Source organism: Girardinichthys multiradiatus, chromosome 22, assembly GCF_021462225.1.
Source record: "Girardinichthys multiradiatus isolate DD_20200921_A chromosome 22, DD_fGirMul_XY1, whole genome shotgun sequence".
Taxonomy (NCBI): domain Eukaryota; kingdom Metazoa; phylum Chordata; class Actinopteri; order Cyprinodontiformes; family Goodeidae; genus Girardinichthys; species Girardinichthys multiradiatus.
Genome location: NC_061814.1, coordinates 18,952,214 through 18,979,652, shown reverse-complemented (window position 1 = coordinate 18,979,652; position 27,439 = coordinate 18,952,214). Strand labels below are relative to the sequence as shown.

General features: G+C 39.3%; 2 protein-coding genes across 2 annotated transcripts in view; one reads left to right on the top strand and one right to left on the bottom strand.

Moving 5' to 3' along the window:
- LOC124859137 (protein FAM13A-like) overlaps window positions 1-5,438 on the top strand; it is a 27,469-nt gene extending 22,031 nt beyond the window's left edge. The window contains exons 13-21 of the mRNA XM_047351702.1: window positions 464-686; window positions 831-963; window positions 1,872-1,953; window positions 2,376-2,611; window positions 2,752-2,835; window positions 2,957-3,058; window positions 3,346-3,560; window positions 4,677-4,778; window positions 5,231-5,438. Of these exons, the coding sequence (XP_047207658.1) occupies window positions 464-686; window positions 831-963; window positions 1,872-1,953; window positions 2,376-2,611; window positions 2,752-2,835; window positions 2,957-3,058; window positions 3,346-3,560; window positions 4,677-4,778; window positions 5,231-5,354 (1,301 nt within the window). The 3' untranslated portion in view covers window positions 5,355-5,438. The remainder of the gene's footprint in view (window positions 1-463; window positions 687-830; window positions 964-1,871; window positions 1,954-2,375; window positions 2,612-2,751; window positions 2,836-2,956; window positions 3,059-3,345; window positions 3,561-4,676; window positions 4,779-5,230) is intronic.
- phyhiplb (phytanoyl-CoA 2-hydroxylase interacting protein-like b) lies at window positions 4,812-27,439 on the bottom strand. The gene is made up of 5 exons (XM_047351710.1): window positions 26,811-27,439; window positions 14,691-14,878; window positions 12,338-12,512; window positions 9,556-9,673; window positions 4,812-7,518 (listed from the first exon to the last, which is right to left on the bottom strand). The coding sequence occupies exons 1-5, from the start codon at window positions 26,914-26,916 to the stop codon at window positions 6,981-6,983; spliced, it is 1,125 nt and encodes a 374-aa protein (XP_047207666.1). The 5' UTR covers window positions 26,917-27,439; the 3' UTR covers window positions 4,812-6,980.

Genomic DNA, 27,439 nt, shown 5'->3' with positions numbered 1-27,439 from the left:
GAGACATATGCACTGATGCATAAGTGGGAATATAATTACAATGTTTTCATTTTATGTTGCATTTTAAACTAATACCTTTATTAAATAACCTGCAGCACATTTTTCTCTTAGGTGCTTTAATTATTAGGGAAAAAATCCGAATCAGACCTTAAAATCGGTGTCAGCCAGGAGCGATGCATCGCTAAGATCAATGTGCATCTTCTTTTAAACCATACTTAATAGATGAGTGATGCTTGCCACATATTTGTCAAACACAAAAGATATTAAGATAGTGACTATAATTAACTTCAATAAATAAGAAAATTTGTCTCTGTTGTTATCTTGTTAATATTTCCTGTCTGGTACCAGTTCTTTAACGTACCAGACCTAACCCTTATTTTTCTTATTCTTATTATAGAACTCAGATGATACATTGTCTTTGCTCCCTGTCTTATCGTACATAACTCATCTCCATCTTTATCAGAGTCCAGCGCCGTTCTGTCCACTGCCTCAAGTTCAGAAGGACTTTCGGGAGAAGACAGCTTGCCAAGCCTACCGCTCCCTTACTCCAGCCTGCTGTTGTCTCGTTTCACCCCTGGTGATTGTCCTGTTCCCTCGCCGCGCTGTCCAAGCCTCAGTCACAGCCTACGCTACAACCTCGACCCTGATACAGCCCCGTCACCGCCCTGCTCGCAGCACATACGCATGTAAGACAGTTGTTTTAAATGAGATCCATCATTTTACAGCTAGAACAGATTTTTCATTGTTTTCTCTGTATTTATTGTGCAACGCGAACAGAGATTCTGTCCAGCATGGTTTACTAACAGGCTTATTGGCTTTCACCTCTCCAGGGCTCGCTGTAGTGTTCCTCCAGGTCAAATAGAAAGTTCTGTGTCCGTCTCAACGCTCAACAGACACATTCACACTCTCAGGAAGAAGATCAGGCGATTTGAGGAACATTTTGAACAAGACAGACACTACAAGGTACGGGTCAATTCAAACCAGCTGGCCTGGATAGAGTTAAAAATGTAGTTTCTATGGAACTGTTCCTAACAATTTGTCACATTATTTGACCTGATTTATGTGAAATTTTTAAGCTGTAAAATGATGCTACTGATGGCAATGAGACATGAATTAGTCTGAATCAATTTTCAGGTGCTGATTAGTATAGAAAAAAAGATAGAATTTAGTATTTGATTTTCTGGACGTTTTTTAAAGAGAAAAATCTATTAATGCTTAATAAATGTACTAGATTACTTTGATTTATGTTTAAACACCATATTATATCTGGTCACATCAACATTTTATCCATCAGTATGATGGTTTTTGACAGACAATTATTAGAAGAAGTCAAAAAAGGGCTATTTCACTTCTTTTTTTGGGCTCTAGACAACTTTAAACTCAGAATGGACCTGTGGTTCTTGGACTGGATGTGGTGAAAGTACTGAAAAGCACCACAACTTTTATTTCTTTAGATTTTTTCTTTTTTTTTTTTACAAACTGAGAAAAGAACCAATGTTGAATAACCACTCTTTAATAAAATTGCTTCTAGTGTTGGACAATCCAGTGTAAAAGTCTTTGCAAGTTTAAGAGTTATAGAGTTTGAACTGAAGCAGCTTTACTTTTGTCCAGATGCCAGATGCTCAAAAATCTCACCCTATGCCTATCATCCTATGCCTCACAGAAAATTGTTTTGTTCCTGTTGAAGAAATGTTGACTCCGGAAAAGGGTGGAATTTTGAAATTAAAATGTGTAGAAGCCTTTTAAATCTAACAAATTATTCCATCTACTGGTAAACTGGAAAAATATAGTTTGCTTCACGAATGTATCTTTTATGAAGCAAGTTTACAAAAATGGCTTGCTGTTAATTATCACATTTTTCTTTCTTTCAGCCTGCCCACAATGACAAGGCTTCTCATCCAGAAGTGGCCAAACTGATGAAGGAGCTCATCAGGAGCCGCAAGCAGCTGAAAGGTCAGTTATTTAACCATGGATATGCACACTCACGATGATCTCACCATTACACTGCTGGGCAGTATTTTACCTCAAATGGTGCTCCTTTGGGGCAGATATCATCATTGTTTAGGCGAAAAGTCAAATGATCAAAATCTGTCAAAATCTGAGCAGAGTAGACGTACCTGGAAGCTAGTTTTGTTACATCACTGCTGATGAGGTTGCCTACTGTGAAATTTTCAGTTTTCAGGTGTTTATATAGGACTATTTATGTCATAATTCAACAACGAGGTTAAAGAAAAACCTTGGAGGCACAAAACAGAAAAAGGAATATTTTACTGTTAAAAGCTTTAAAATATAAAAAGTGCTTCACATTTGACAAAAGCAGGTTACAATGCTTTTCATTTTACTTTAACAATCTGACATTTTTTCTTGCTCTCCAGAAATGAATCTGAAACAGTCAGAAGAGTCGGGAATGAAGGAACTCAGAGGTTTCAGTCCCACGGGTGAAAACTGGAGGACTGATATAGACCTGTGCGAGTCAGGGCCAACAGGAACTGAGCTTCAGCCAATCAACAATAACAGCAACAACAAACCAAATGTGGAGGAAACGGTCAACCTGATAACCAACCGACTGAGGGAACGGAGGAGTGAGCTGGGTTTGCCTGACAACATTAAGGTTGGCCCTGTAGAAAGGTTTTCATCCCTAATACAATTATTTCAAATGAAGTTTAGAGTTGAACTTAAACAAGATGTCAAAATGCAAATATGTTTATTATGTTTATATGCCTATTGATTTTCACTGTGCTGTGTGTGCAGGAGATGTCCCATTTCCAGTTGAGCATGGAGAAAACCTGCATGCAGAAGTGTTTGCTGTACTTTGAGGGTCTGCATGGACGCCCAGTATGACACAACTTTTGTTTTAATCATCCTCTCTATAAAAGTTCTCCTTTATGGCTCTTTCTTAATTTGACTAGAATTTAATAAAATTTGGACAAAACAAAGTTCTTTTGTGTAATTTCAGACCACCAGGCAGGAACGGACTCCGATGAAACCATTCTATGAGCGGTACCGCCTGCTCAAGCAGCTGCTTTCTTCTGCTTCCACAGCAGCCATTACAACCATTGTGAGTTACAGTTCAACCCAATCAGTAACTCAGATCTTAAATTCTTACTCTCTCCTACCATAAGAAGCAGCTGCCAGGCTTGGAGCAATAGTGTCACTGTGCCCTCTAGTGGTCAAATATAGGTGCTACATAAAATGACCACCTCCTGTATGCACATAACTAGACTTAGAGGAATAAATTGTTTATTAATCATGCAAGGCTGCTGGTTTTTAACAGATTAAAGAACAGCTCAATAAGCATGTTCTTTACAATAAATTCATTATTTTTTGGTGGGGGTGTATACACAGGAGGAAGAGGAGGGTTCTGATGAAGAGCACTTTAAACAGCATAGTCCCAGACAGCAGCCACTTCAATTAAAAACACCCAGGTGGATGTCTTCAGAAGAGTCCCAGTTTCCATCCTCTGTGGAAAAGCCAGAAACGCCTCTGGTGTCGCCGCTGGATGAGGGGAAGACTTTCCAGACACAAATCATCACAATGACAACACTACATGAAGCATCCAGGTATATTTGTGGGTGTATCTGTGTAAAACAAACCAGGGTTTAGGTAAGGTTTGCTTTAGGTTAGTTGTCACATTTCCAGGTCAGGCAGGCTGTATGGTGGGTCTGGTTACCTTACTGTGCGCTACAAGAGAGAATGGAATATTCCCCCTTTGACATAAATATCTTCTATAAATAAAGTCAGTTCACATTTTGGATGTCTGTTTATTTGGTTCCCATGCAGTCAAGTATGAAATATATGAAATGTGAAGTATTTCCCAGACCTGAATAAATCTGGGAAAAGAGGCATGGAATATATTTCTATTTCCAGTCTTTATTCTGTGTCTCATTGTCTATAATTCAATTCAAAAATACTTTATTAATCCCAAAGGGAAATTAAATGTTGTAGCTCATCATGTAGGTTTCTTCAAAGAGCCGTTGTAGAGGCTGATGACTGTGGGCAGGAAGGATCTTCTGTAGCGCTCCGTCTTACAGCACATCTGAAGAAGCCTCTAACTGAAGACACTATAAGATAAATATCTGCATTCTTTACAAGTATTTGCTCCAACTATTGTGCTTTTAGTGCTTATTATAAGATGCAACCAGTTACCATAAAATCAGTTTTTGATCTTCATCTACCTCATCAGTACGTGAGTTTAACATTTTAAACATTTGCAGCTGTTGCTTTTCTGAGCTAATGACTGGGAAACCACAGATGGACTCATGCTCAGATGCCTCTAAAGGTTCCATGGATAACAAGGAAGAACCTGTGATTTTTACCACAAACTGATAAGCTGGTGGCAATTTCTTACTCTCTATTCATCCATCTGTCCATCCATCAACCAACTGGCCACTTTTGTGTGGAAATATTTTGGCAATAAATTCCTAGTGTATATTACATTTTAAAAATTAACCGAAAACTGACTGAAAATTTGATTTGGGGAATGAAGCTTTTAAGCCATTTTGAGGTTTTTGACTTTAAAAATGTGTAGGAGGCCTGTATGTACATCAGACAAAGGGAATTCAGGTGAAAAGAATGGCAACATGGTTAAGCTGGGAACATTTACAAGCACTTTCCTTTATGCAGATGACAGAGCATGTGCATTAATGCTTGTGTACAAAATATCTTCTTTCATGCAGACAAGAATTACTGGATCATCTCCGGATGGTTCGATTAGAGAAACGAAGACTTCACCAAACCCTCCAGGAGTTTGAAGACCGTTTTTACGCACAGACTGGCAGGTAGCTGTCACACTAAAACACAAGTCTTTCAGATTTCTTGGCATTTCTGTTTTATTCAGTCTTTTAATAAACTAGGAACATGATTTTTTTTTTTTAAACAATGCCTTGTGAAAAACAGAAGACATCTACAAAAGAAAGAACCATCGTAATGGTACAACAGTGTAATGCACGCCCATGTAACGTTAACCCAGCACAGAGAGCTCAAGAAGGAGACAGAGATAGACATTTGTTCTGAACTGTACACATCATTTGCATTGTACATGTTAGTTCTCCAAAGTAAATACAGTTAGTTGTTGAATACAATACACACACTGTACAAAGCTATCTGAGTAAGGCAACATAGGGACCATCAACCAGTCGTGGAAGCTGCTGCAGTTTGTTTCGAATCTTCGAAAAACGAAAAGGGTTTTTTGCCATTTTTGCATCATCTTACCTGCATCTCATGCTAACAGGGCCTGTCAGAAAGAGGACCGTGGACCAATGGCGGAGGAGTACTGCCAGTACAAGAACCTCAAGGCGAAGCTCCGTCTACTGGAGGCTCTGCTCAGTAAACAAGACTCAACTAAAGCAAGTTGAGTCATCACAGTGGGACTTTTTTTGTTTTATTTAACAATACAACTCGATCGTTTTTTTGGAAATAAAAAAAAAGTTTGATGCTGATGGGTCTTATTTCATTCCATGCTCATAATGTAAATGCACTTTACATGAAGAGAACTGGATTTTGAAATCGTTGACGCTAAATAAATACTGGGTCGAGATCTTTTGTGTTCCCATCAAGTAGGACACTTTTATAACCCTGTTATAGCCATTTGGTGCAGTTACCATGTCAACAATGAAGCAGCCTTAGTTACATTCAACTAATTTATGAATACTTCATGTATATTATGGCACTTTGCTACTCACTCCCTTTTTTAATGCCAAAACGATTTTCTTTCCCTCATAGTTGACGTGGAAATTGCATTTGTCAAAGTGCTGTTTTATGAAAATAATGAAGTAAGCTTAAATGCAATTACTGAGACATCCAGCAGTGTTTGTGCATGTCAGTTTTTTGTCCTACATTGTGCTATGATATGCATTCAGAATTTCATCGCTCAACTAAATTATGATCATCCAATTTAGATGTTGATCTTGTAACGTATGCAGTGAACGTAGGCGTCATAGTGCAAGTTGTATTTGAAATTTGTGTTAACTTCCCCTTTTTTATGCCTATATGAAGTCACCCCCTCCCCCACAAATGTGTATGTTGACAAGGATATGAGCTTTTGAGATTGTGCACTTCTGGTTTATATAGTTTTCTATGTATTTATATCTATCTATCCATATATATGAGTGTATTAATAAAAATAAATATTTTTTCACATTTAATCTGCGAAAACACATTTCATGGTTCTACTTACTTTACACTGATAATGAAATAAGAGCGGCTGTTGCAGAGGTTTCCATGATGGAGGTGCTGACAGCTTCAACACATGCTGCACAGAACTGCATCGTGCTTTTTTTTTTTTTTTCTAAATTATTAATTTGCTCACAGTTGGTCACCAAAGATTTTTTTGGATACACACGGAGAGACTGTTGCATTAGTACGGTTCAGACTTCACAGCGATTTAACGTCTGGTTTTTAATTCCTTTGGTATGAAAGAAATTAAATGGACTGATTACGAGTGTTGCAGCCCTAGAAAACTGTAGTACCAGTCCATGCCACTAGGAGGAGGTAAATAGGCGTCTGAATCAGTCTAAAATGATAGAAATGTAATGCAATAGTATTCAGAAAAAAAGTCAATCCAGAGTCTAAATTGCTTTTTAACAGTGCATCAGCAACACCGAGGCTAAGATTATTAATTTAACGTGGATAACTCTATAAAAGAAGCAGAAAGTTTAATAGAAGCAGACTTTTTTTAGTACAGTTAAAGGGTTTGGTCAGTATACAAATATGAGCTAGCTGATGGATGAAAGGATCTATGAATTTCGGTGTTTTTACCCTTATTGGATGATGATGATTTTGAGTGTTTACCTACCCCCCTTTTTTTTTCTTTCGTCTTTGGGAATGATGGTTTCGGATAGGGAGGGGAGTAATGAGCCTTAGAAATTTGCTGCTTCATGCATGCGTTTGTCTGCTTCATCAGTACATGTGACCTGTCTTTGTGTGGATGGGGTCAGTCAAATCAAGTCCTTCTCTCCCCTTCTTGGACATTCGTCCCCCTTTTAGCGGCCCACGCTGATGTTGCAGGTCTTGCAGCTGGGGTCCTTCTTGGCGTTTACTGTGGACAGACTCATCAGCTGGTGCCCGCTGATCTCTGCCACCGTGCCCAGAGCCAGGTCCACGGGCTCCGTGTAGATCACCTCCAAGATGACGTCTTGGGCGTGATGAAACACCAGACCACCCTCGTCGTCCTGGTTGCAGGTCAGGAAGCGGTTGTTGCTGATGTCGAGCGCCGGGAGCCTCTGCTTGCAGAACTCGTCGCCCCGGGAGCCCTTTGGTGCCAGGACCAGAATGACATAGTGGTAGGCTGTGTACATGCAGTAGAAGTCTCCGAAGTACAGATTAGTGTCGGGGTTGAAGAGCGTGTCAGCCCGGACCTCAAAGCGAAGGCGGCCGTAGGGGGAGTCCTGCGGAGGCTTGCCGGTGTTAAACTCTGTGTTGCAGCTGAAGAAGATGCCCTCCAGCTTGCCGCTGATGGGTGAGCCGTGACTGCCGCTGTTGTCTTTTACTGACGGCAGCATCCGGTTCTCCTGCGCCTCCCTGTAGTTTGGAAAGAATGAATCTCGCTTTTATTTATTTGTTAGTTTTCACTCAGTTTATCAATCTGAAACACATTTGTATGCACATTTTTTACATTACAACCCCAAACTTTATTGCATTTCATTTGGATTTTGTGTGATAGACCAATACAACGTGGTACTTACTTGAAGTGATACTTGGTTTATTGTTACATGAAGTGTTTTGAATGGAAGTCATGTTTAATTTAGGGATTGCACAACTAGGAGTTGTGTCAACACCTGGGCTGTGGATCTCTGCAGCTCCTCCAGAGTTACCATCGGGGATCTTGGCAGCTTCTCTAGAGATCTCCTTCCTTAGCCTGGTGGATGGCCATGTCCTGCTTTAACTTCCTTACCTGACCTGTCTGCTGTGTTCCTTGATCTTCATGATGTTTGTTCACATATATTCTCTAAGCATTTTCCAAGGCCTTCACTGAACATGTGCATTTCTAATGAGCTTCATTTATACTGGACTCAGTTTACCAATTAGGTGACTTCTAAAGGCAGCTGGTAAGACCAGATTTTATTTAGAGGAAACAAACTTCCGAAGCCTTCACAGAACAATTACTTGTATATACAATAAAATGGATATTAAATTGAATCAAAATTATATTGTGTTGGGTTAAATTGACTAAGTTACGTAAAGGGGGCTAAATAAATGGCCCACTATTTAAAAAAAGTTAAAACAACATATTTTCTTTACAGCTCAGGTATTTTTTTAGGCACTGTACAAATATTTGTGACTTACTTTTTCTTTACCCATTTTTATCCAATAAAAAGAGGGCAGTTAGGATTTCGTGAATGTACCTTAAATTACCCATTATGCTCACCATCTGTTACTAATGATACAACAATTATTTATTTTTGTATCCTCACAGATATTAAGCCAATCTTTAATCTTATATATGCACATACAATGTATTGTATATTAATGGATAGAAACTGGAGTAGTTTTATAAAGTCATGGAACTGGATTAAAAAAAAGCTACCAGCAATGATGAGTGTGATACAATGTGCCAGTCCTATAGTAAAACAAAATCCTCCTTTCATTTGAAGTATTAACCACCCAAAACACATGGACAGTCTTCTGAACAACAAATATTCATTAAAATAGAATAAATGAGCTCAAAATGTCAAAGTATAAATCCCAATCGAGTAACTACAACTCCAGAGATTAATCTCAAGCCCGTTATTTATGTTTTATTGAGGGAATTCCGCTCTCCTTGCATGGTAATGTCAGTACTGGTAATTCCCACATGATGGGGCAGTTCACCAAAAACACTCTCCATGAACTGGTTTAGCTGCAACTCAGCAAAAAAAAAAAAAAGGAAAAGGAGGAATGACGTCATGCTGCACAGCGCAGACAAAAGAGTGCTTAGAAGCTGCAGCTTAAGTAAAGACACGGTTGTATAACCGTGAGCAATTCCTCTCAGCAATCCGATGGAAGGAAAACAGGGGAAAGAAAGGAATGTCCATTTGAAGAGAAAAGTAGGACAAAAAGCCGTCTGCCCGCTCGGAGTAGCTAAGTGTTGTTGGCTTGCTTTGAGGGAGTAAAAACAACATTCTTGTATCTTAGGTATGTGTGCAGAGAGGTTTCCTGGAAGATCAGGCTCTTTCTTTCAGTAGTTTGATGTGGCATATTTGGATTTATGGAAGTAATTAAGATGCTTCCACCTGCACCTTCCAGCTGAATCTCACTTTTTTTTTACTCAAAGCAGCTGGTGTGAAGCGCTTTAAACCAAAGTTATGAGGCCATTAGTTTGTTTGTACAGTAAAAGGTTTCTATATTGATGGCTAGACACATAGAACAGTCTGCATCCCTGTGTTGTCGTGGCAGCAGTATACAAATAAAATCTAGATGTGCTGAGACTGAAGCATTAGAACATTTGTCTTTGAGTGATCTATCTACTTTGCTGACACATGACTGCTTCAATAGATGTCTCACTCAAACAGAGAACGGAGTGAGCCACTGGTGATACAGATATAAACATGGTGAAATCATAGTGATGGCCATGCTCACCTGGCGTGATCGAAGTACTCTTTATGTTGGTTCCTGTAGAAGACAGAGAAACGCAGCATCCGCCCAGAAATGACTTCGGCCTTCTCCAACAGCTGGTTTAGATGCACCGTAGAGTAATCTAGAAAGAGATCCATCATTTATTGGTGAAAATCAAATTGTACATTGAAAACAGATCTTCAATTGTCATGAATCTAGATTTTCTGCTCTGCCAAAGAAGAAATATGAACTTGGCATGAAGGGTAACGCAATTACTGCCCACTTAATTTCCTTTTTGTTAGGAAGCAATTAAAGCAAAAACATTTAATAAAACTTTGTAATATAATTCTACTCTCACCCACTACATGTTGGCACAAGCCAAAATAATGAAGGGAATTCTTCATCCCATAGCACCCAAATACATCCCACAAATTCTCTTTTTTATATCTAAAAGTCAGATTTTTTGTTTAAAGAATTACTTGACTTTGTTTCTGCCCGTTGTGGTGTTTGAATCTCACTCACAGACTGTTGTGTGTGCTTTCTGATAACTCACTAGGCATTTGTTTATTTAGGAATCTTTCTACCCAGCTAGGACGTACAGGAACATTATAATGCTCTTAATTCACGTTTCTCCTTTATAAACTGCTTATTCACTGCTGTTTCACAACCTAATCTAAGAGATGCACCACACATCTATTTAATGTTGTCCACTTATCTGAGATCAGGTCATTGGCTAACGGGGCTAGGATTTAAAGTCCAGACATCCCTCTCCCCTGGGGGATTAATATTGTCTCTCCAGGAAGTTATAGTCTACCCCCAATAGGACGTACCCAGATAACCTCAAGGGTTAGGCTTAGCCCCTCAAGAGGCTTCCTAATGAGATGCCTGAACTACCTCAGCTGAATCCCTTTGATACAAAGGAGCAGGGGTGGGCCAACCCAGTAGCCAGATGAAGCCCCAGAAATGTGTTGAATCTTTCCAGCAATTGCTTCACTAAAATGCTGAACACACAAAGCCCTGTTTAACAGCTTATTTGGGAGTACTGACATCTGCTGATTATTTGACATATAATTGACAAACTTCCTACTGTGAAATTACATGTGGGCTACATACAAGTGGATCAGTAAACAAAATGATGCAGGTATTATGTCATAATACCCATATGAGGTATTGTAAAGCCAGATGAACTGAATAGATCCTAAACATAGTATATCAATGACACATATATCATTAGGGATATTTAAATACAATAGTTTTTTAGCAACTTGAATCATCTGATGAGGCAGGCGTGTGATTTCAGAGAAACAGGGACTCGTTTGTCTTTGTTCAAGCGACATTCTGAAAATTAATACAGGCTTCAGACGGATGCCAACGTCACTCTAAGCTAACGTACACAGGAAGCTCATTTTATCCGATGGTATCCAAGCTCTAATTCTTTCAGTGATGATCAATATCTTGTGACTCCGGGTGAATCGAGACCGTTGCTTTTTGGCCTAGCTCCTCTTTCTCCATAACAGACAAAAGCAGTTCCCACAGTACTGCAGAACAAAATACCAAATACACATTCAGAACTGCTTTAGCGAACACTGAAGATCATGGCTCAAAGACACCAACACAACCACATCTTCTGCAAAAAGCCAAGATGAGACCCCGAGGTTCACTAAATCAGACACCCTCCCCTCTATGAACAGGCCTTGAGATCCTTTCTATCAACACCACAAAGAAGGGGCAGCGCCGGTGGACTTCATCACGTATTGTGGACAAGCTTGATTTCGTTCCAGGTCCACAAACACATGTAGACCAAAACAAAACTTCCATGACCTCTTCATGACATTCTGTAAAGGCATAAATCTGGTCCACAGTTCCATGGCCAGAATCCACAGTTAAGTAATTGATTAGAGCCTCCTTTCTAACTCCCCAAAGTAAGTTTTCCCAGGAGTCTGAGAAGTGTGATCCGTTGATCCTCACTCTCCACTCCCCTTCTTAAAAAGCTGGGACCGTCACCTTGGTCTGTCACTTTATAGGTGTTGTACAAAATACTATTATTTCCTTTAAACCTTGTTATTGCTATTATTTTTCAATAGTTTAAAGAAATTGAAATAAATTGCATCTGTGTGACAGGTTGAAGGTAACAAAGGACATAAAGGACCAATTTCTTTCCTAAATTGTCGGCTGGTTATATATTATTCTAACATATGAAATTAGGTTCAAGCAATCTCACATTCATTGCTAAGCGTCAATTCCTCTTCTTTTCATTAATGTTATCTTGATTCACAATAGTTTGCTTTTCTATCAGTAGTACACCAAAAAAACGGAACTAAAATTATTTTAATGAGATGGTGATATAGTGCATAGCCCCAAAGCCCCTACTGTGGCTGTTTGCCAAAACTGGGGAATGTGCATAAAAGGGCCTAAGCTGTATGTTCGTTATGTTCAGCCAGTAGGCTTCAGTGGCCAGCCTCAGTGATACCCCCCCTCGAGACTCCTCACCACCCATTCCCCTCCCCAACTCCGAGCCTCTTGGTGGTTGTTATGTTATGTGACCTCAGAATCAGTGGACATAGCACAGCTCCCCTTGGTCCTTTCATCCCTCCATTTCCTCAACAACATCTTCTCCATCCCTATACAGAACGTCTCCTAAACTCACTGCATCAGACCTCCTTTAATATTCTCCCTCTCCAATGTCATATTCAGGTTTTCTTTGTATTTTTTTTTCGTTTGGTTCTCTGTAATTCAGGCCAGCTCTGATGGTAGTTATCAGGGAAATACAGAACAGTCATTAGATTTCGAGTTGTGGATTACGCACCAGCAGTGCAGAACTCAATGATCTCGCTCCACTCGGAGACGGCGTAGTCGCCGTCGGTCTGCTTGGATGCCGTCTGGACGGCCACGGTGTACTCCGTGCGGGGGCTCAGGAACCAGTGGCCCCGCACCGTCATGGGCAGAGGAACCGCCTTGGCCACGAGCTTGGTGGGAACATCCTGGATAGATGGGAAGAACAGGATGACAAGGAAGGCAAAGGAGGGGAAAGGTCAGTTTTGACACGACCAAATTACTCAGAAAGAGACTGCCCATGTATGGCTTTCTTTCAGCTACATGCAGACTCACACATCAACACATCTGACCAGGTAATTTATAAACTCAAACTGCTCTGTCAAATCCCATCAACAACCCCCCACCACACAGGTATCAGATGGCCATAGCAGCTCAGTGATTGGACCGATAGCTCCTGCCTAGCAACAGAGTCATCCCGCTACAACAAAGCAGAAAGAGGAGAGGTTCTCTGCAGCAACCCAAAGAAATAAAATACAAAAAGCAGGCTGATGAAACTAATATTAACGATTACTAAAGCAGATCCAAAGGAGCGCCATCATGTTGGTGTAGAAAGAGAGGGGTGTGAGGGGGTCGCTAGCCCATCAGAGCACTAAGCACCAGTCTCCTGTGAATCTTTAAACAAAACCATCTCCAAAGAAATCGTTTTGCTTTAAGCTTTGAACGAACGGTCGAGTTGAGGCAAAACTCCACTTTAACTCAAAAAATGTGTTAATTATTTTGAAGAATCATCCCATGTTTTGTTAAAAGTGAGATAGGATTTATCAAGCATGTGTGTCTTAATGGTTTTTCAGTAAGTAAATCAAACAAGCATACCTTAAAATAATAAACTAAAGACCTAATGTGGTAAACTGAATAAAAAATGGTCGATATCATTGTAATTATTTGTTAGAGCAATTTATTTTTATGAATGAAGAGATTTGTAATACACAATGACAATAGAACAGGGAATAGTCTTGAAATACAGACCCTTTCCATACATCTTTTTTCCCATATTTATCCAGACATTATAATTTCCTAGAATGAAATCCCAAACATTTACACACTTTCTCAAACAGTGTAGGAAATCTGATAAAAATTTGGATTCCTACCGTTTTTAAAACTTAGTCTCCACAGTGTTTAGTGCTTCATGATTGCAAAGACAGCACTTAGGAGTGCTAAGCTGCAGAGTTAGTTTCAGAAAGGATGAACAAATAGTTTTATTTATCTAAAATCAAAAGAATTTGATCATGTGATGCAACTTTATTCATAGACAGAACAATAAAACACCAACAAAGACATTAAAGATTTTTTTTCTTAACAATGTTTTGTTATACATTAACAGTAAAACGTCATTGTTAAGCATGAAGGATAGCAGTTCAAGATAAATCTGAGTTGAATTCATGCATTTTATCTCAGAACTGCATAAGCTGAATGTCTTAATATATATCCCTGATATACTTAAAATAAAACTTCCAATCGATTCAGTTCAATCTGAAAAATAATATTGTATTCTATATTTATTTCACTATTAATAGTGTGTTATGTTAAAGCACATTCTTAAATGTGAGCTCAAGTTTATTTCCAATTACATTATCATCAGTTAACACATGTTCAGGTTGCTATGCCTACAGGCTGTGAACAGGTAGGGAAAATTCACATAATTTAATTAACTGATAGAAACAAACACATTTGTGCTAAAAACTACTGCGCTTCTGTAAAAACATGACCGCTGTCTAATGTTTATTGTTTATGAGGGACCTAAGCAGCTGTTTAGGGGCCCCCAAACCAACCTAGAGCTTTCGAATGATCACAGAAGTTGGGTTTCCACATGTATATTGTCTAGTAAGTATCTCTTGCAGCTGTTTATTGCAAAAGTTCTGATGCTTTATAGTTGATTTTTTTATAAAAACTAAAAAATAAATAAGTTATTCGTACCTCATACAAAATTCTGTCAACACATAAACCGTGTGAACTGAACATGAATCAAGCAGCACACATTTGGGTAATTTGTGGCTGGCATTACTTTCAAGTTGTAAACCGTAGACGATATAAAGGTAATATTAATTGAGCTGTGGTTCACAGTGGGACCCATACAGCTTTACCATCTCTGTTGAAATAATTGTCACGACTAGTTATTTGAGAAGAGAATTTTACCAATAATAAAAACATAGGAAAATCAATTTCAGAGAATGATTCAGGTTCTGGATTTAATATTTTAATATTTAAAAATGTACTAGTAATGTGCCTATTGGTTTTCAAAGGCCACACAGAGTGTGTTTGGTGATTCATATCACAGTGGCGTCACCTTTAAAGGTTGTTTATCTGTCTAATTTGAGCATTTTTACCTTGTGTTTAAACTTGTTTGAGTTTTTGTTCTCCTTCTTATTCAGGTCAATGAAGTAGTGTGTGATGCGTTCCTTGCTCTGCGCCTCCATGTCCCAGCAGATCTTGAAGGAGTCGCAAGTGATGTTGCTGATTTTGATGTTCTGAGGAACAGGGAGTTCCTCCATGCTGCCATCCTGGGATTTGCTACCTGAATAAATAAAAAAAAGAAGACTGTCACCATTGAACCAATAATATCAGTAAAATGGGATCAAATGACTGATATTCCTTCAAAATTCATACTTGGCGCTTGAATATTGCTTGTGCAGACCCAGAGGTGATCATGACTCACACTGTTTTATGCACACAGCTCAAAATATAACTTCTGACTCCAAGAATTTAGTTAGTCCAAACAGATTTATCTTCCCATGCAGTGACTAAAGCTTTCCAAAATACTGCAGTAGGACTTGAACACAACATTTACAATGTGGCCTTAAAAATGCACAGCGGTACAGAGCTGCTTACTGTATATGCTGCCATGGAAACAGCGTTCTCTGCACGCTCTGCTTTACAGAGCCTCAACGGCATTAAATATCTCAGATACTTAACTCCCTTCCCCTCAAAGCAGATGCTAGTATGCTTATCAGTTTTATAAATCTACTGCAGTAGCAAGAGCATTCGAAAGGTAAACAGGGTCATATTTTTGGCACACCATCATTAACCTATTTGACCTCAACCAAAAACCAATGCTTTTAATCAAAGACTATGAATAAAGTATCTGCTACATATTATTTGGCTGCAAAAGGCTTTACAACTCAAAGTTCACCCAGAGGCTGATGGAAAAACAAAGCCCAGCTGAATAAGAGCTTTGTCACATTAGACAGAGTACGGACTTTGAGACGCCCACTTGGCATGGTAACAATGCATTGTCTGTTTATGCTCTGGGGTCTGAACACAACAGTGAGTAAAATTCAAGAATGTCGTATTTGGGGGGTAATGTTCAACATGACTGGGCTCTATAGAGGGTTGGAAATGGCTGGAGTACTGGAGCACGGAAAATCCATCTCCGGTCATTGGCTGGGAGAGGCAGAGATAAAAGAGTGGACTCGTAATTGGGTTTGTGCACTCTAACGCCTCACCTCCAAGTAAGTCTCAAACAGTGCAGCTTTTGTAGATTGATTTTCTTAAAATTAGACATGCAGAGGGTACCTTTTAACACCCTCTATGTAGCTTGAGGACTGAAAGCAGATAAAACATGCAGTCACGACCTTTTCACAAAGAGACCAAATTAAAACCCTCAATAATTTTCTTTTGGTAACAACAGACTGTTTCTAAAAATAATTTAACATAAGAAAGGTTGACAGCACCCGACTCTGAACCATGGGGCCGTTAACTTTAATGTATTTTTAATGGGTTTTTACTTGATAGACCAACACAAAGCAGTGCATAAATGTAAAGTGGAAGACAAATGATAATCTTCACAGCTGTTTTGCAAATAAAAACCTAAGAAGTGTGACATGCATTTTTAATCAACCCCCTTAATTCTGCTTCCTCTAAATAAAACCCAGTTCCACTAATTGGCCTCAGTAGTCACCCATCAGAACCAAGTCTGCCTCCATGTAAAAAATTCTTAATATAACCACAACTGTTCTGTTTTTTGAGAACTTTATTGAAGAAACAACATCAAGAAGACAAAGTAACACACTGGACAGATCTGAGATAAAATTGTCAAAACGTTTAAAGCAGGTTTAGGTTATAACACATCTCAAGCTTTGAATATTTCAGAGCACTGTTCAGGTCAATCGGTCATCTGTAAATGGAAAGAACTGCAGACCTGTCAACACAAAGCTGCTGATCTAGACTGACGGACTGTGCACGGAGAGCATTAATCAGAAGAAGCCAAGAGGTCCATGGTAACTCTGGAGGAGCTGCAGAAACCCACAGCTCAAGTGGGCAAATTTGTTGACAGAACAGCTATTAGTTGTGCACTCCGCAAATCCATTGTTGAAAGAAGGTCTCAGGTCAGATGAGACCTAACTTGACACCTACATGCAAATCGCTTTGTGCACTGGAAAACATCGTCTCCACAAACACTGAATAATGTTTTTCAATAATGCAAAATGCCAAAAAGTGACTTTATTATGATTTAATTTTTACCTACTAAACAGTAAATTAAACATGCAATATTGTAATTAGATGAACAAGCTAGTCTGACTTCGGTAGAAAAAGGTACTACGTCATTGTAGATCTGAAAGATAAAAATGGTCTCACATGTTTGCCTTATTGAAAGAAAAACATAACATTTCTTAAATCTTTTGGGGTTGAGCCTGTTCTCAGCAACAATAACTGATTCTGGGTCACTCTTTCTTCGAAATTAAAGCAAGTTTACTGAGTGGATGTTTAAAGTAAAACTCACTCGATGTTGGTAGTTCTGTTTACTATGAGATGAAAATGAAAGCGAAAAACATGGTTCATAAAAGACAAACACTTTGTGTTGTACCTAACATTTTGCATTAATTTGTCGACGTCTGTTTTAGGAGGCCTTGCATCAGATTTTTTCTTTCTAAAAGGTGCAACAACCAATTGTGTCAACTGGTCACATTTGTATCATTCATTAACTGTGGTCGCAGGCTGCACAGAATCATTTTTAGGGCTGCAAATGGTTTATCGGTCTCTTGCTCTTGGTGGAAGACACGCGTTTTTTCTCTCTCCCTCCCTCCCTGCTGATCCCTGCTTCTGCTTTTGTTTGTATTTTTCTCAGTGGCTCACTTTGCATATCCTCCAAACTAAATTATGGATTTGGTCAGCTGGACTCTCAACATAATTGATAAAAAATGTTTCAACGGGAAGACAGGGTAAAGGTGACCCTCTTGTCCAGACGGGACGTTCTTCTCTGGAAACACAATGGATTCTTGGCAGCAGTGGAAGACTGTGTGCCTGACTACGATGTCGGTCGAGGACATAGAAAATGTGTACATATTTGGACTTTTGATAACAGGATTTCTGCTGTTTGGAGTTGGTGGTTACCTGGCTTATTGAGTGATTCGCAAAACGTAGGCGGCTGTTCAAAGCATTCCAAAGCTGCCAGCGATATTGGATGAAGTCTGTAGAGCGATCAACATTCAGACTGAAATGTTAAGAGAGCAGAATCGCAAGCTGGACACGATTCTTGAACAGAATCACAGCCTGGCAGCGGTTAGACTCAGAGGTTAAAGGATATAATCTTGGAGAAGTTGTACGCTTGAGATCTGCGGAAAGTACCAGAAATTTGGCTATTTGGATTCCCAATTGAAACATACCAGTAAAACTCTTAAGTTAGTTGGAAATTCACAATTGCCTGAACCACAACATAAATCTAGCGCCCCAGTGTGGCCTTGGCAACTTCTACTAACTGGCTATCGACAAAATCTCTCCTGGATGTTATATGAACACAACGCTCTTCCCCAGCACTCCCCTACCAGCTGTGTGCTGATAGGACTATGCGGCCGATTGATAAAACTTCCACCTCTCTTCTCAAAGACAATGGCGCGTCTATCAGTGTTTAAAGTCTAATTCTTGCAAACACACTCAGACTTATATATATTCACACCCTCAAGATTCCACCGTACCCTTGCTGAATCTTTACTTATCTGTGTGTTGTTTACCCCTGCTGAGGTTTTTTGTACTATTTCAGACTCTATTCTGCTAAGAATAGAGTCAGAATTATGATTTTTTTCCCTCCTATCTTACTTTACCTAAATGTGTGATTTCATTACTTTTCATAGATTTTCAGATTTCTAAGAAGGATTACCAGCAAAAGCCAAATATTATTAGCATATGAAAACTTGCCTAAAGCTGTTTTTACACCAATGACCAGACATTTTTAGATTTCTTGGAAGGATTGTATGGCAACAATTTCATACCAGTGAAAGCCAAACATTATTAGTATTTAAAGAGTTTGGACTAAAAATGTTTTATACCAGTGACCCAGCCTATTTGAATTATGGGACCACGACTGCCTCATACCAGCGACCTCAAGGATTAATATTATCATTTTTCTTCTAGCACAGGATGAATTCCTTACCACAGAGGACTTAATGAGCTAATTACCTCTAGTAGAAAGATTGGATTAGAACCAGCTCTTACCAGTAAACTCCCAAGGATTATTAATGTCATTTGATTTGTTTTTCTGTGTTTGATTTTCTGTATCATTGTAATGTTTTTCCTTACGTACAGCGCTTTGAGTGCCTTGTTGCTGAAAAGTGCTATATAAATAAACTTGACTTGACTTTGGACACTATGGTATAGATCAAAGCATATTCATGAGTTAAAATAGCCCAGTCACCATCCATACCTAAATCCATTTGATAATCTGTGACAAGACCTGAAAATTGCTGTTCATAATTGCTCTGACTGAGCTCTGGCTATATCATGCAGAAGAATGGCCCAAAATGTCTGTTTTAAAATGTGCAAAGCTGGAAGAGACATTCCCCAAAAGACTTGCAACTATAATTGCAGACCACTGTTAACAAAAGGAGGGACTAAATTGGAAAATTCATGACACACTTTTCAGATTTTTTTTGTATATTAATTTTGAGCTTTTTTCTGGTGTTTACAAAAATGAAGTGCTTTGTGTCGCTATAACATACATTGCAGTTTGTTTTAATGTGAAAAATATTTTGAAAAAGGCCAGTACTTCTGCAAGACACTGAACATTTAAGGAACATTTTAGAATAACCTTATAGTTAAAGGCAATGTATTTTAATGTAATATTTGTCATGTATGCATGATGCCAGTGTTTAAAGCACAGGGGACAAAGCAAATCCTGGAATAAACATGCATCCTTCTGAGTGCACTTGACCTGACTGCTCAGAGTTTACAGGGCACTCCCAGTCCTCTCCATGCTGATTGGTGAAATCCTGACATGCTGGTGGTCTGCATTTAAAGTGCCCATCTCATTAAACCCAGACCCCGCTGAGCTGATTAATTTGGCTCAGACTGAGGGGGTCAGTGTGAGACATGACGGGGCACAGCTCAGAGAGGAAGCGTTCCATGAAGTCAGTGTAGACCAGACAGTGATGTAAGCGCTGTAAAGTCCCATTTGAGACTGGGTAGTGCTGACCTTTACCAAAATCTGAGAAAAAAAAATATGTCTGTTGTCATTCTCTGACATCTGCCTCAAGCAACTATGAAATATAGCCACAGGAGGTTTCTGAGGATTTATTCTCAGGTTTCCCAACAAAAATACTTGCTGTTTCATCAATTCATTTCATCGAAATCTACTTGCTGAATTTATTTGCGTAAAACCTGCCAAGCTACTAGCCCTGCTGCAAAAATCCTTCCTTTACTTCTTCTCTTTAAAAATGTCTACAACAATTATTTCCTTCAAACTAAACCCGGTGAAGCTTCTTACCCTCCTACCTTGTTGTGACTCCACCACACTGATTCATTCCTGTTTACTCCAGTACTCACCTAATTCATTTATAAGCAGGGGCTTCATACCAACACTTATCCTTCCCTAATGCACCTTAATACTGTCATTAAAAACCATTAGTCAGCACTTTCATGTAAATCTATGTTCACTATCAATCTAGTCTACCCTAGAGTACAAATATAAGGTGAGATGTGCCGTCCCTTGTGAAAGTATTCACACCCTTTGAACTTAAAAAAATGTGCATGCAACAAACTTCAGTGTGAATTTATGTGATGGATCCACAAAAAGGTAGGGCAGAATTATTTTGTAAGGAAAAGGATCTTTTGACAAACAAAACATGCAACATTCATTTGTATTCAGCCCCCATGAGTTAATACGTTGTAAATCACATTTTGAAAGAGTTCCAGCTGCAGGTTTTTCAGTATGTTTACAATCTTTCTCAGATTCCCAGCTAGACTTTGACTTGGCCATTCTAACATGAATATGGTTTTATATAAATCATCATTACCCTTGCTGTAAGATTTGTGTCATCCTATGAACATCCACCACCAGTCTCAAGTCTTTTGCAGCTATTAACAATTTTTCCCTCAGGATTATATTTCGTTCCATTTATTTTTCCATCAACTCTGACCAAGTTCCTTGTCCCCGCTGAAGAAAAGCATCCCCACAGCATGATGCTGCCATCAGCATGTTACATCATAAGGGTGGTGTTTTTAGGGTGATGTCTACTGTTAGTTATACACCTTACGTGCACATTTTGGATGTAGGCCACACACTTCAGCGTAAAAATAGAAATGGGGTCAGATGGGAAATTGGATTGCTACAGATTTATTTGGGGGGTATGAGAGGGTATTAACGTATAAGGGGGCTGCATACATACACGCCTCACTAGTTAGATATGTATTTGTAAAATAAAAAAAGTTTGAAAACAAAGTGTCCTTTTGCTTGGGCTTGTCGTCATCCATATGATGTTGAGTTTACTTTTGTCAGTGTTGTGGTTGCCATGTTCTAAGTTCTGTGTATTCTAGTAGATTCTTGTGATTACTGACATTATCTTCAGTGATTATTTTCTCCTGTGTTGCTGCTGCAAAGTTATTTCCTTTCTGTCTCTTTGTAATCTTTACATGGATTTATGTATCATTTGATCTCAGTACCTCCGTTCATGGACCCACACAGCTGCAGCACTTTCAATTAATTAGACTTACCTGTTCCTCACATCACTAATCATTGTCTCAGTATTTAAGCTTAATTTTTCTACCATGCCTTGCTTGTTCTTGGTGTTTTCGGTTGTGTTTTTGTTTCTGTTTGTTTTCTGTTAAACAAATCTGGTGAATCTACCTGCCTCCTGCTCGCATTTGGGTCCTCTACCTCATTAATTCATGACAAATTCCCAGGAATGCTCTACTTTGTCCTGTCCCATACAATCCTAATAAAATACATTAACGTTTGTGGTGGAAATGGAAAAAAATATGGTTTACTTAAGGCGTGTGAAAACTTTTGCATGGCATTGTAGGACTAAAACCATCGAATGTAAACCAGATAAGCCAGACCTTTTCCCTGGGAAACTAAAATCCCCTTTAAGTCTTTGGAGACTCTGAGAGGACAAGATGAAAAATGGAGGAGTGAGAGCCAAGCTAGATGAAGGTCAGGCTGTGAGAAAAAGTAAACCATTCAGTCTCTCACAGGAGGCCTGAACCCTCTTCTAGACTTAAATTAATGTGCTAGCATTACACCCTCGGCTCCTTGTTCTTGGATTTGATTAGCACATAATTTGGCTAGAATATATTATTATCATTAAGACATATTATGGCACTCTTTTGTTGTTTTGCCTCATCTTATGGACTGTAATGCTCTGCTGCACAGTAGAGGAAAGCTGTTTTTACCACATCATAATCAGGCAAACATGAGAGTTTATGAGCATTTATTTAAGAGTTCAGCACAGATTAATTATGCAACTCCCGGTAGAGTTCACAACGATGCAGGAGAGCTCTGCATGCTTCAGCACAGTACCACGTGTCAGGGTGCAGAGATGTCTGCTCTGCAGGAAAGCTATTTAACTTGTCAGCTAAAATAATTTAAACTAAAAAGGTATTGATCTTGTTGTCTGCAGCCCCCTTTTCTAGTATGTAGTTCACTCCCAAAATATGTAAAGACAGTAATGAATATCTTAAGATGCATATACAGGTCCTTCCTAATGCATCTAGTAGGAATTTGTTCCAGTCAAGCATGAAGATTTTGTGTATTACCTTTCAGCAGTCTTTACCGGTGAGAGGATCTGTCCTCAATTCAGTCTGAACAGTTTTAATGTCACCCTGTGGTCGCCAAGTCTATAAGGTACGACTAAAGCTCCAGCTGAGAGCTCTGATAGTGGGTACGGAAAAAAATAACGCTAGATGATAGTTTGACAGCACAAGTGCACACTTAGACAAGCCATCTGAAGTGCAAATTGCAAGTCTAAAACTGAACTGTAAACATGAACAAGGCAATAGTAGTTGGCATAGATACTCAGAGCCTTTTGGGAAAAAAAAATATTACAACTTTGTCTTAGTCGTAGCACAGGCTAGACTGAGATAGGAACCACGCTGTGAGCCGCCAATGTGAAAACATCTTTCAGAGTTTGATAAATGTGCTGCACTGGGGTTAAACTGTTTCCTCCACCTTAAGTCATGCTCAAATAAAGAAATAGCTTTTTAGGTTATTTTCACCCCACCAGATTAAACTGAAGACCAACAAAACAGTTGTTTTTAACTTGCCCAAATCCAGAATGAGTCATTATTTCTCATTTACATATCATTTAAATTCACAAGCAACAGGCTTCCATTTCTTTTCCAGTTAAAGGCCTGAGTTTCTGAACATACTCATGAGTATGATAACAGGTTGGTATTACGATAAGTATTTTTTAAGTAGATGTTCTGCATTAAAATGAATGGGCAATCCAACAAAATGTCAGTAAGTGACTACCTAACAAAACAGGTTATGCAGGTTCAATACTGAACCTAAAACATTAGCGTACTCAGATGGTTTATGTCAGAAGGCAGACCTGCTGTTGCTTTGTCTCTGGCAGAATCAACCAATGAGCCTCGTTCATTTATCTGTGTGGAAGAGACAAGTTTTATGCACCAAACTCCGATGTTTGTGATTTTATTTATTTTACTTTTATTTTTCCAGGTGAGCTTTTTAAGAACCAATTTACCTTTACGTTAGGACCTGGCCAAGAGGCAGCATAAAGGCAGCAAAAAATTTGAGAAAAGACAAAAAAACCAAAAAAAGTTTAAACCATACTTTTATTTTAGCATGGCTTCATGTTTATCAATCATAAGGTTATATTATCATAAAGCATTATTCAGAGTAGCAGCCAAGAGGCTGAATGGTAACTCTGGAGGGACTGCAGACACTCACAGCTCAAGAGCAAAAATATGTCCACAAAGTAGTAGTACAATTTCACCTTTAGTAAAATGTCAGACAGTGATTGGTTGCATAAATGGCAGCCACTGATTAAAGCAATGCCTGTTCACCCTTCAAAAACACATTGATGAAGGATATTAAATCTAAATAGTGATCAGATTACACAAACACAATTTTACCCTAAGTAAAACATCTCCCACTGCCACTTGTTGAAGATACACATGTCATAGCCACATGAGTACAGTGAACCATTAACCCCAACTCTAACACAGGGAACAGAAACAACTTGTTTCCCACTGTGCATTGAAACACTCAAACAAGCCTTCGTGTGTGTGAGAGAGTTCCATGCATTCATTCGCTGGCTCAGCATGGGCGTGAAAGCCTCTCATGCAGGCTATTAAATATTAATGGGATTCGGATAAATTTAGAAAGTAAAACAGAAATGGATGCGGTCTGCATCGAGCCGATGTGATGACGCTTCGTTTCCAAGAAGGGTGAAAGTGAACGTTGGAAGGGACTTCTGGCTATTGTGACGCAGAGATAGTGAGGAGTACAAAGCCTTTCTGAGCATAATTTCATGCACACAGTGCTAGCTGAAATGAGAGTCCAACTAAAACAATACGGGAGCTACTTTAGGTTTCCATTTTTATGTTCAGAGTATTTGCCCCTGTACAGATTCTTTTTAAATTTATGCTTTTTTTGACATTTAAATGTTTCACAGCCTCAACAAACTGTAATATTAGACAAAGATAACCAGAGTAAATACAAAATGCAGTTTTCAAATGATGTTTTCATTCAGTAAGGGAAAGATGTATCCAAACCAATCTGCCTCTTTCTGAAAACGTAATTCTCCATTAAACCTGCTAACTGCTTGGGTCAGCCATGGAAGCAACAACTACCATCAAGCATTTCTAAAAATTGCTGTGATGGAATTATGGCCCAAACCCATTTGCAGAGTTATTTTAATTCAGCCATATTCGAGGGTCTTTGAGTAAGTACAACCTGTTTAAGATCATGCCACAGTATCTGAGTTTGGATTTAGGTCTGCACTTCAGCCACTCCAAAACCTTCATTTGATTTTTTATTGATCCATTCAAAATGGGCTCTGCTGTGGTGCTTTGGATCATTGCCCAGCTGCATAACCAATGCAAGCCTAAATTTAAGGTCAGAAACTGATGGCCAGACATTCTCCTTCAAGATTTTCTGGTAGAACAGAGAATTCATGGTTCCATCAAATATGTTAAGTTGTCCAGGTCCTGAAGCAGTAAAGCAGCCACAGACCATCACACTACCACTACCATGCTTGACTGTTAGTATAATGTTCACCAGGTGCAATTGGATGTACACCTGCCTTTAGGGAATCTTTTCCCAAAAGTCTTGAGGATAATATGGATGTTTTGTGGGCAACACGACTGTTCTTTTTAGTCAGCCGCAATGCTTAAACGATGACCAAGGACCTTCAATGGGTCAGTGCTTTAGGTATTGTTTTCATTACTTTCTTAAAAATTGAGACACAACTTGTTGAATTTTGAGATCGATTAGCCTACTCCTTGTTGGCTGACGGGTACTATTTAAGTAATATTTTGGATTCTGCAAGGCTGGCAATAGTGAAACTGAACAAATGTTAATCAGACAAAATGTATGATTTAACAAGAGGGGTAATAACCTTTTTTAACAAAAAGTCAGATTGGTTCGGATAGCTTTTCTCTTAAAAAAATTAAATGACTGATTAATAACCGCATTTTGTATTTACTCAGTTTATCTTGGACTGATATTAAACTGTGTTTGATGATTTTAAAACTTTGAAGTGTGACAAAAAACAGGAACAAACTGTAAAAGGATAAATAATTTCTTACAGTGCTGTAAGTGTGTGTTTTGTGCATCTGTCAAAACCAAACCTTCACTTAAACCTGCATAAAGATTTGGTACATTTTTGCAAATAATAAAAACATGATAAACGCTTGCATATTAATAGTTATAACACTGGGGTCCATCCAAATGATCCGAGGGATACAGCACCTGCAAATCTTAAATCACGAAAACTAGTTTTGAGTTTACAGACTGCATGGACATTGTTAATAGACCAACACAGCAACAGAGAGTACGTGGGCTTCTCAAGGACACAGAGCTATTACTTACACAAATAACTGTGATGGAAATACAAATATCACCCTAAACACTGCCTTGAAATCTGCACAAGCTTGCCCAACCTATATGCAATTACTGAAATGTAAGCATTAGAAGGATGCCAAAAAAGCACTAAGAGGATACCAATGAATCCTGGTGTGTTGCAGCATGTGAAGCAGCTAAGGCAGAGGAGAAAACATGGCATTTTGGCTGCACTCTGATCAAATGCTGGGGGTCATACGGGGGCAGTATTAATGTAGATAAATCACTGACTTATCCGGCCAATCCAAATATGAATGATTGGAATCACAAAGACCTAACTCGTTTTTCACATAGAAAAAATGTGACCATATTTCATGGGTGCAAAAGTAAATTAATCTACAATTAATCTTTAATAAAAAGATATCTCTTTGACCAAGCCTCAGCTGTGGAATCAGTGGTGTGTAATTGGACTGATGGGTGTGTGGGGCTGCACCGGCTGTGCACGCTCTTGTGGGTGCAGCCATGTTTTAGCTTTTCATTCTCTCCTCATGATGACTTGCTTTTTCCTCCCATCTGCACCAATTGTTTCGCATTAGGATGAAGGAGAAAGTCTAGTCCAGTTTGACTCTCGCTTATGTGCTGCTTGCTATATTCAAAACCACCTGCATGTGTTCTTTTTTTCTGCTAAATTTTATAACTTTGGAGCTTGATGACAAGTCAGTCACAGACCAGAAACGTGGCTGGAGGGCAACATGGATAATGATCGGATTGAAGAGATCAAACAATGCAGTTGAACCTTGACTAATAAAATGCGTAGACGTAACAGAAAATATAGTAAAAAGAAATGCAGCTTTTCTCAGAGAGAGAATTAGAAGCAGCTCTGATAAGCTATAGGCGGGGTTGGTGCCTTTCTCTGTCCACGCCTGTGGTGCTGAAATAAAGGCGCTTATCAGCTGCCAACATGTGCATGCCCCGTCTGCGAAATTAGCCAGTTATTCTAACAAAGACTTCTCCATTAATAATGTAAACATATTCAGCTATGTTACCTGCATGAGCGCACAATTCATCTGTCTAAGGAACCTGCGGAGTCGCCGGCCCTCGTTCCTTATCCAAACTACAGATTCTGCATGCTGCTCGAACAAAAAACAGCATTCCTTGCAGGCGCTTTTAATGACCTTTTTTGTTTTAACCAAATAACCCCAAAAAAGACACTCACCGTCTCTTTCGCATAACTGTATGGAATCCAGACGCAGGTCCTTCATCATCCCCTCGCAGGGACTTAATGGGCTTGTGATATTGTGCGCCAAGCCTGGTACCTCCATCGCTGCTGGGGAGTCTGGGTGATGCTACTGGTTTGACTGCTGCTTAAATATCGTAGAGTGGGTCTTGAAGAGGACAGAAGGCGTTCGTCTGCGGTCGCAGAGGAGGGAAGAGAAGAAAGAGTCCGGTGTCCAGCCCCTCTCCGTCGCTCACAGTTCTCCTCTCTGTCTCATGGGTGGTGCGGCTAGTGGCGCGTCAGCGGAATCGTCACGGGCACAAAGCGCAATGAGCCGCCAGCTGCAACGAGACAAGGCAATTTTCTCGGCAGAAAAAGGCGTTTATACGCCGCTTATAGCCGCGACCAGAGTGCGCTTCCAGCACTTTTTACTGCACAGCGACTCCGCGCCTGAGAAGAGCCGCACGGAGCCACAGGTTTGCGCACAGTGACTGCGTCCTGTGTGTGTTAATGTGCTGCTGTGGGACAGTTGAACATGAATAGTTTAGAGGATTACCACAGAGGCAGTCTGCAGACTCAGTGGCTTCTTATGTAACCAGATTAGGCCTGTGTTTCCCCTTTGTTTTAGG

Coding starts and splice junctions, on each gene's coding strand:
- phyhiplb (XM_047351710.1), bottom strand. CDS start 26,916: ATGGAGGTACCAGGCTTGGCGCACAATATCACAAGCCCATTAAGTCCC. Junction 14,879..26,810: donor ACAGTTATGCGAAAGAGACG/GTGAGTGTCTTT, acceptor TTATTTATTCAG/GTAGCAAATCCCAGGATGGC. Junction 12,513..14,690: donor CAAACAAGTTTAAACACAAG/GTAAAAATGCTC, acceptor CCATCTATCCAG/GATGTTCCCACCAAGCTCGT.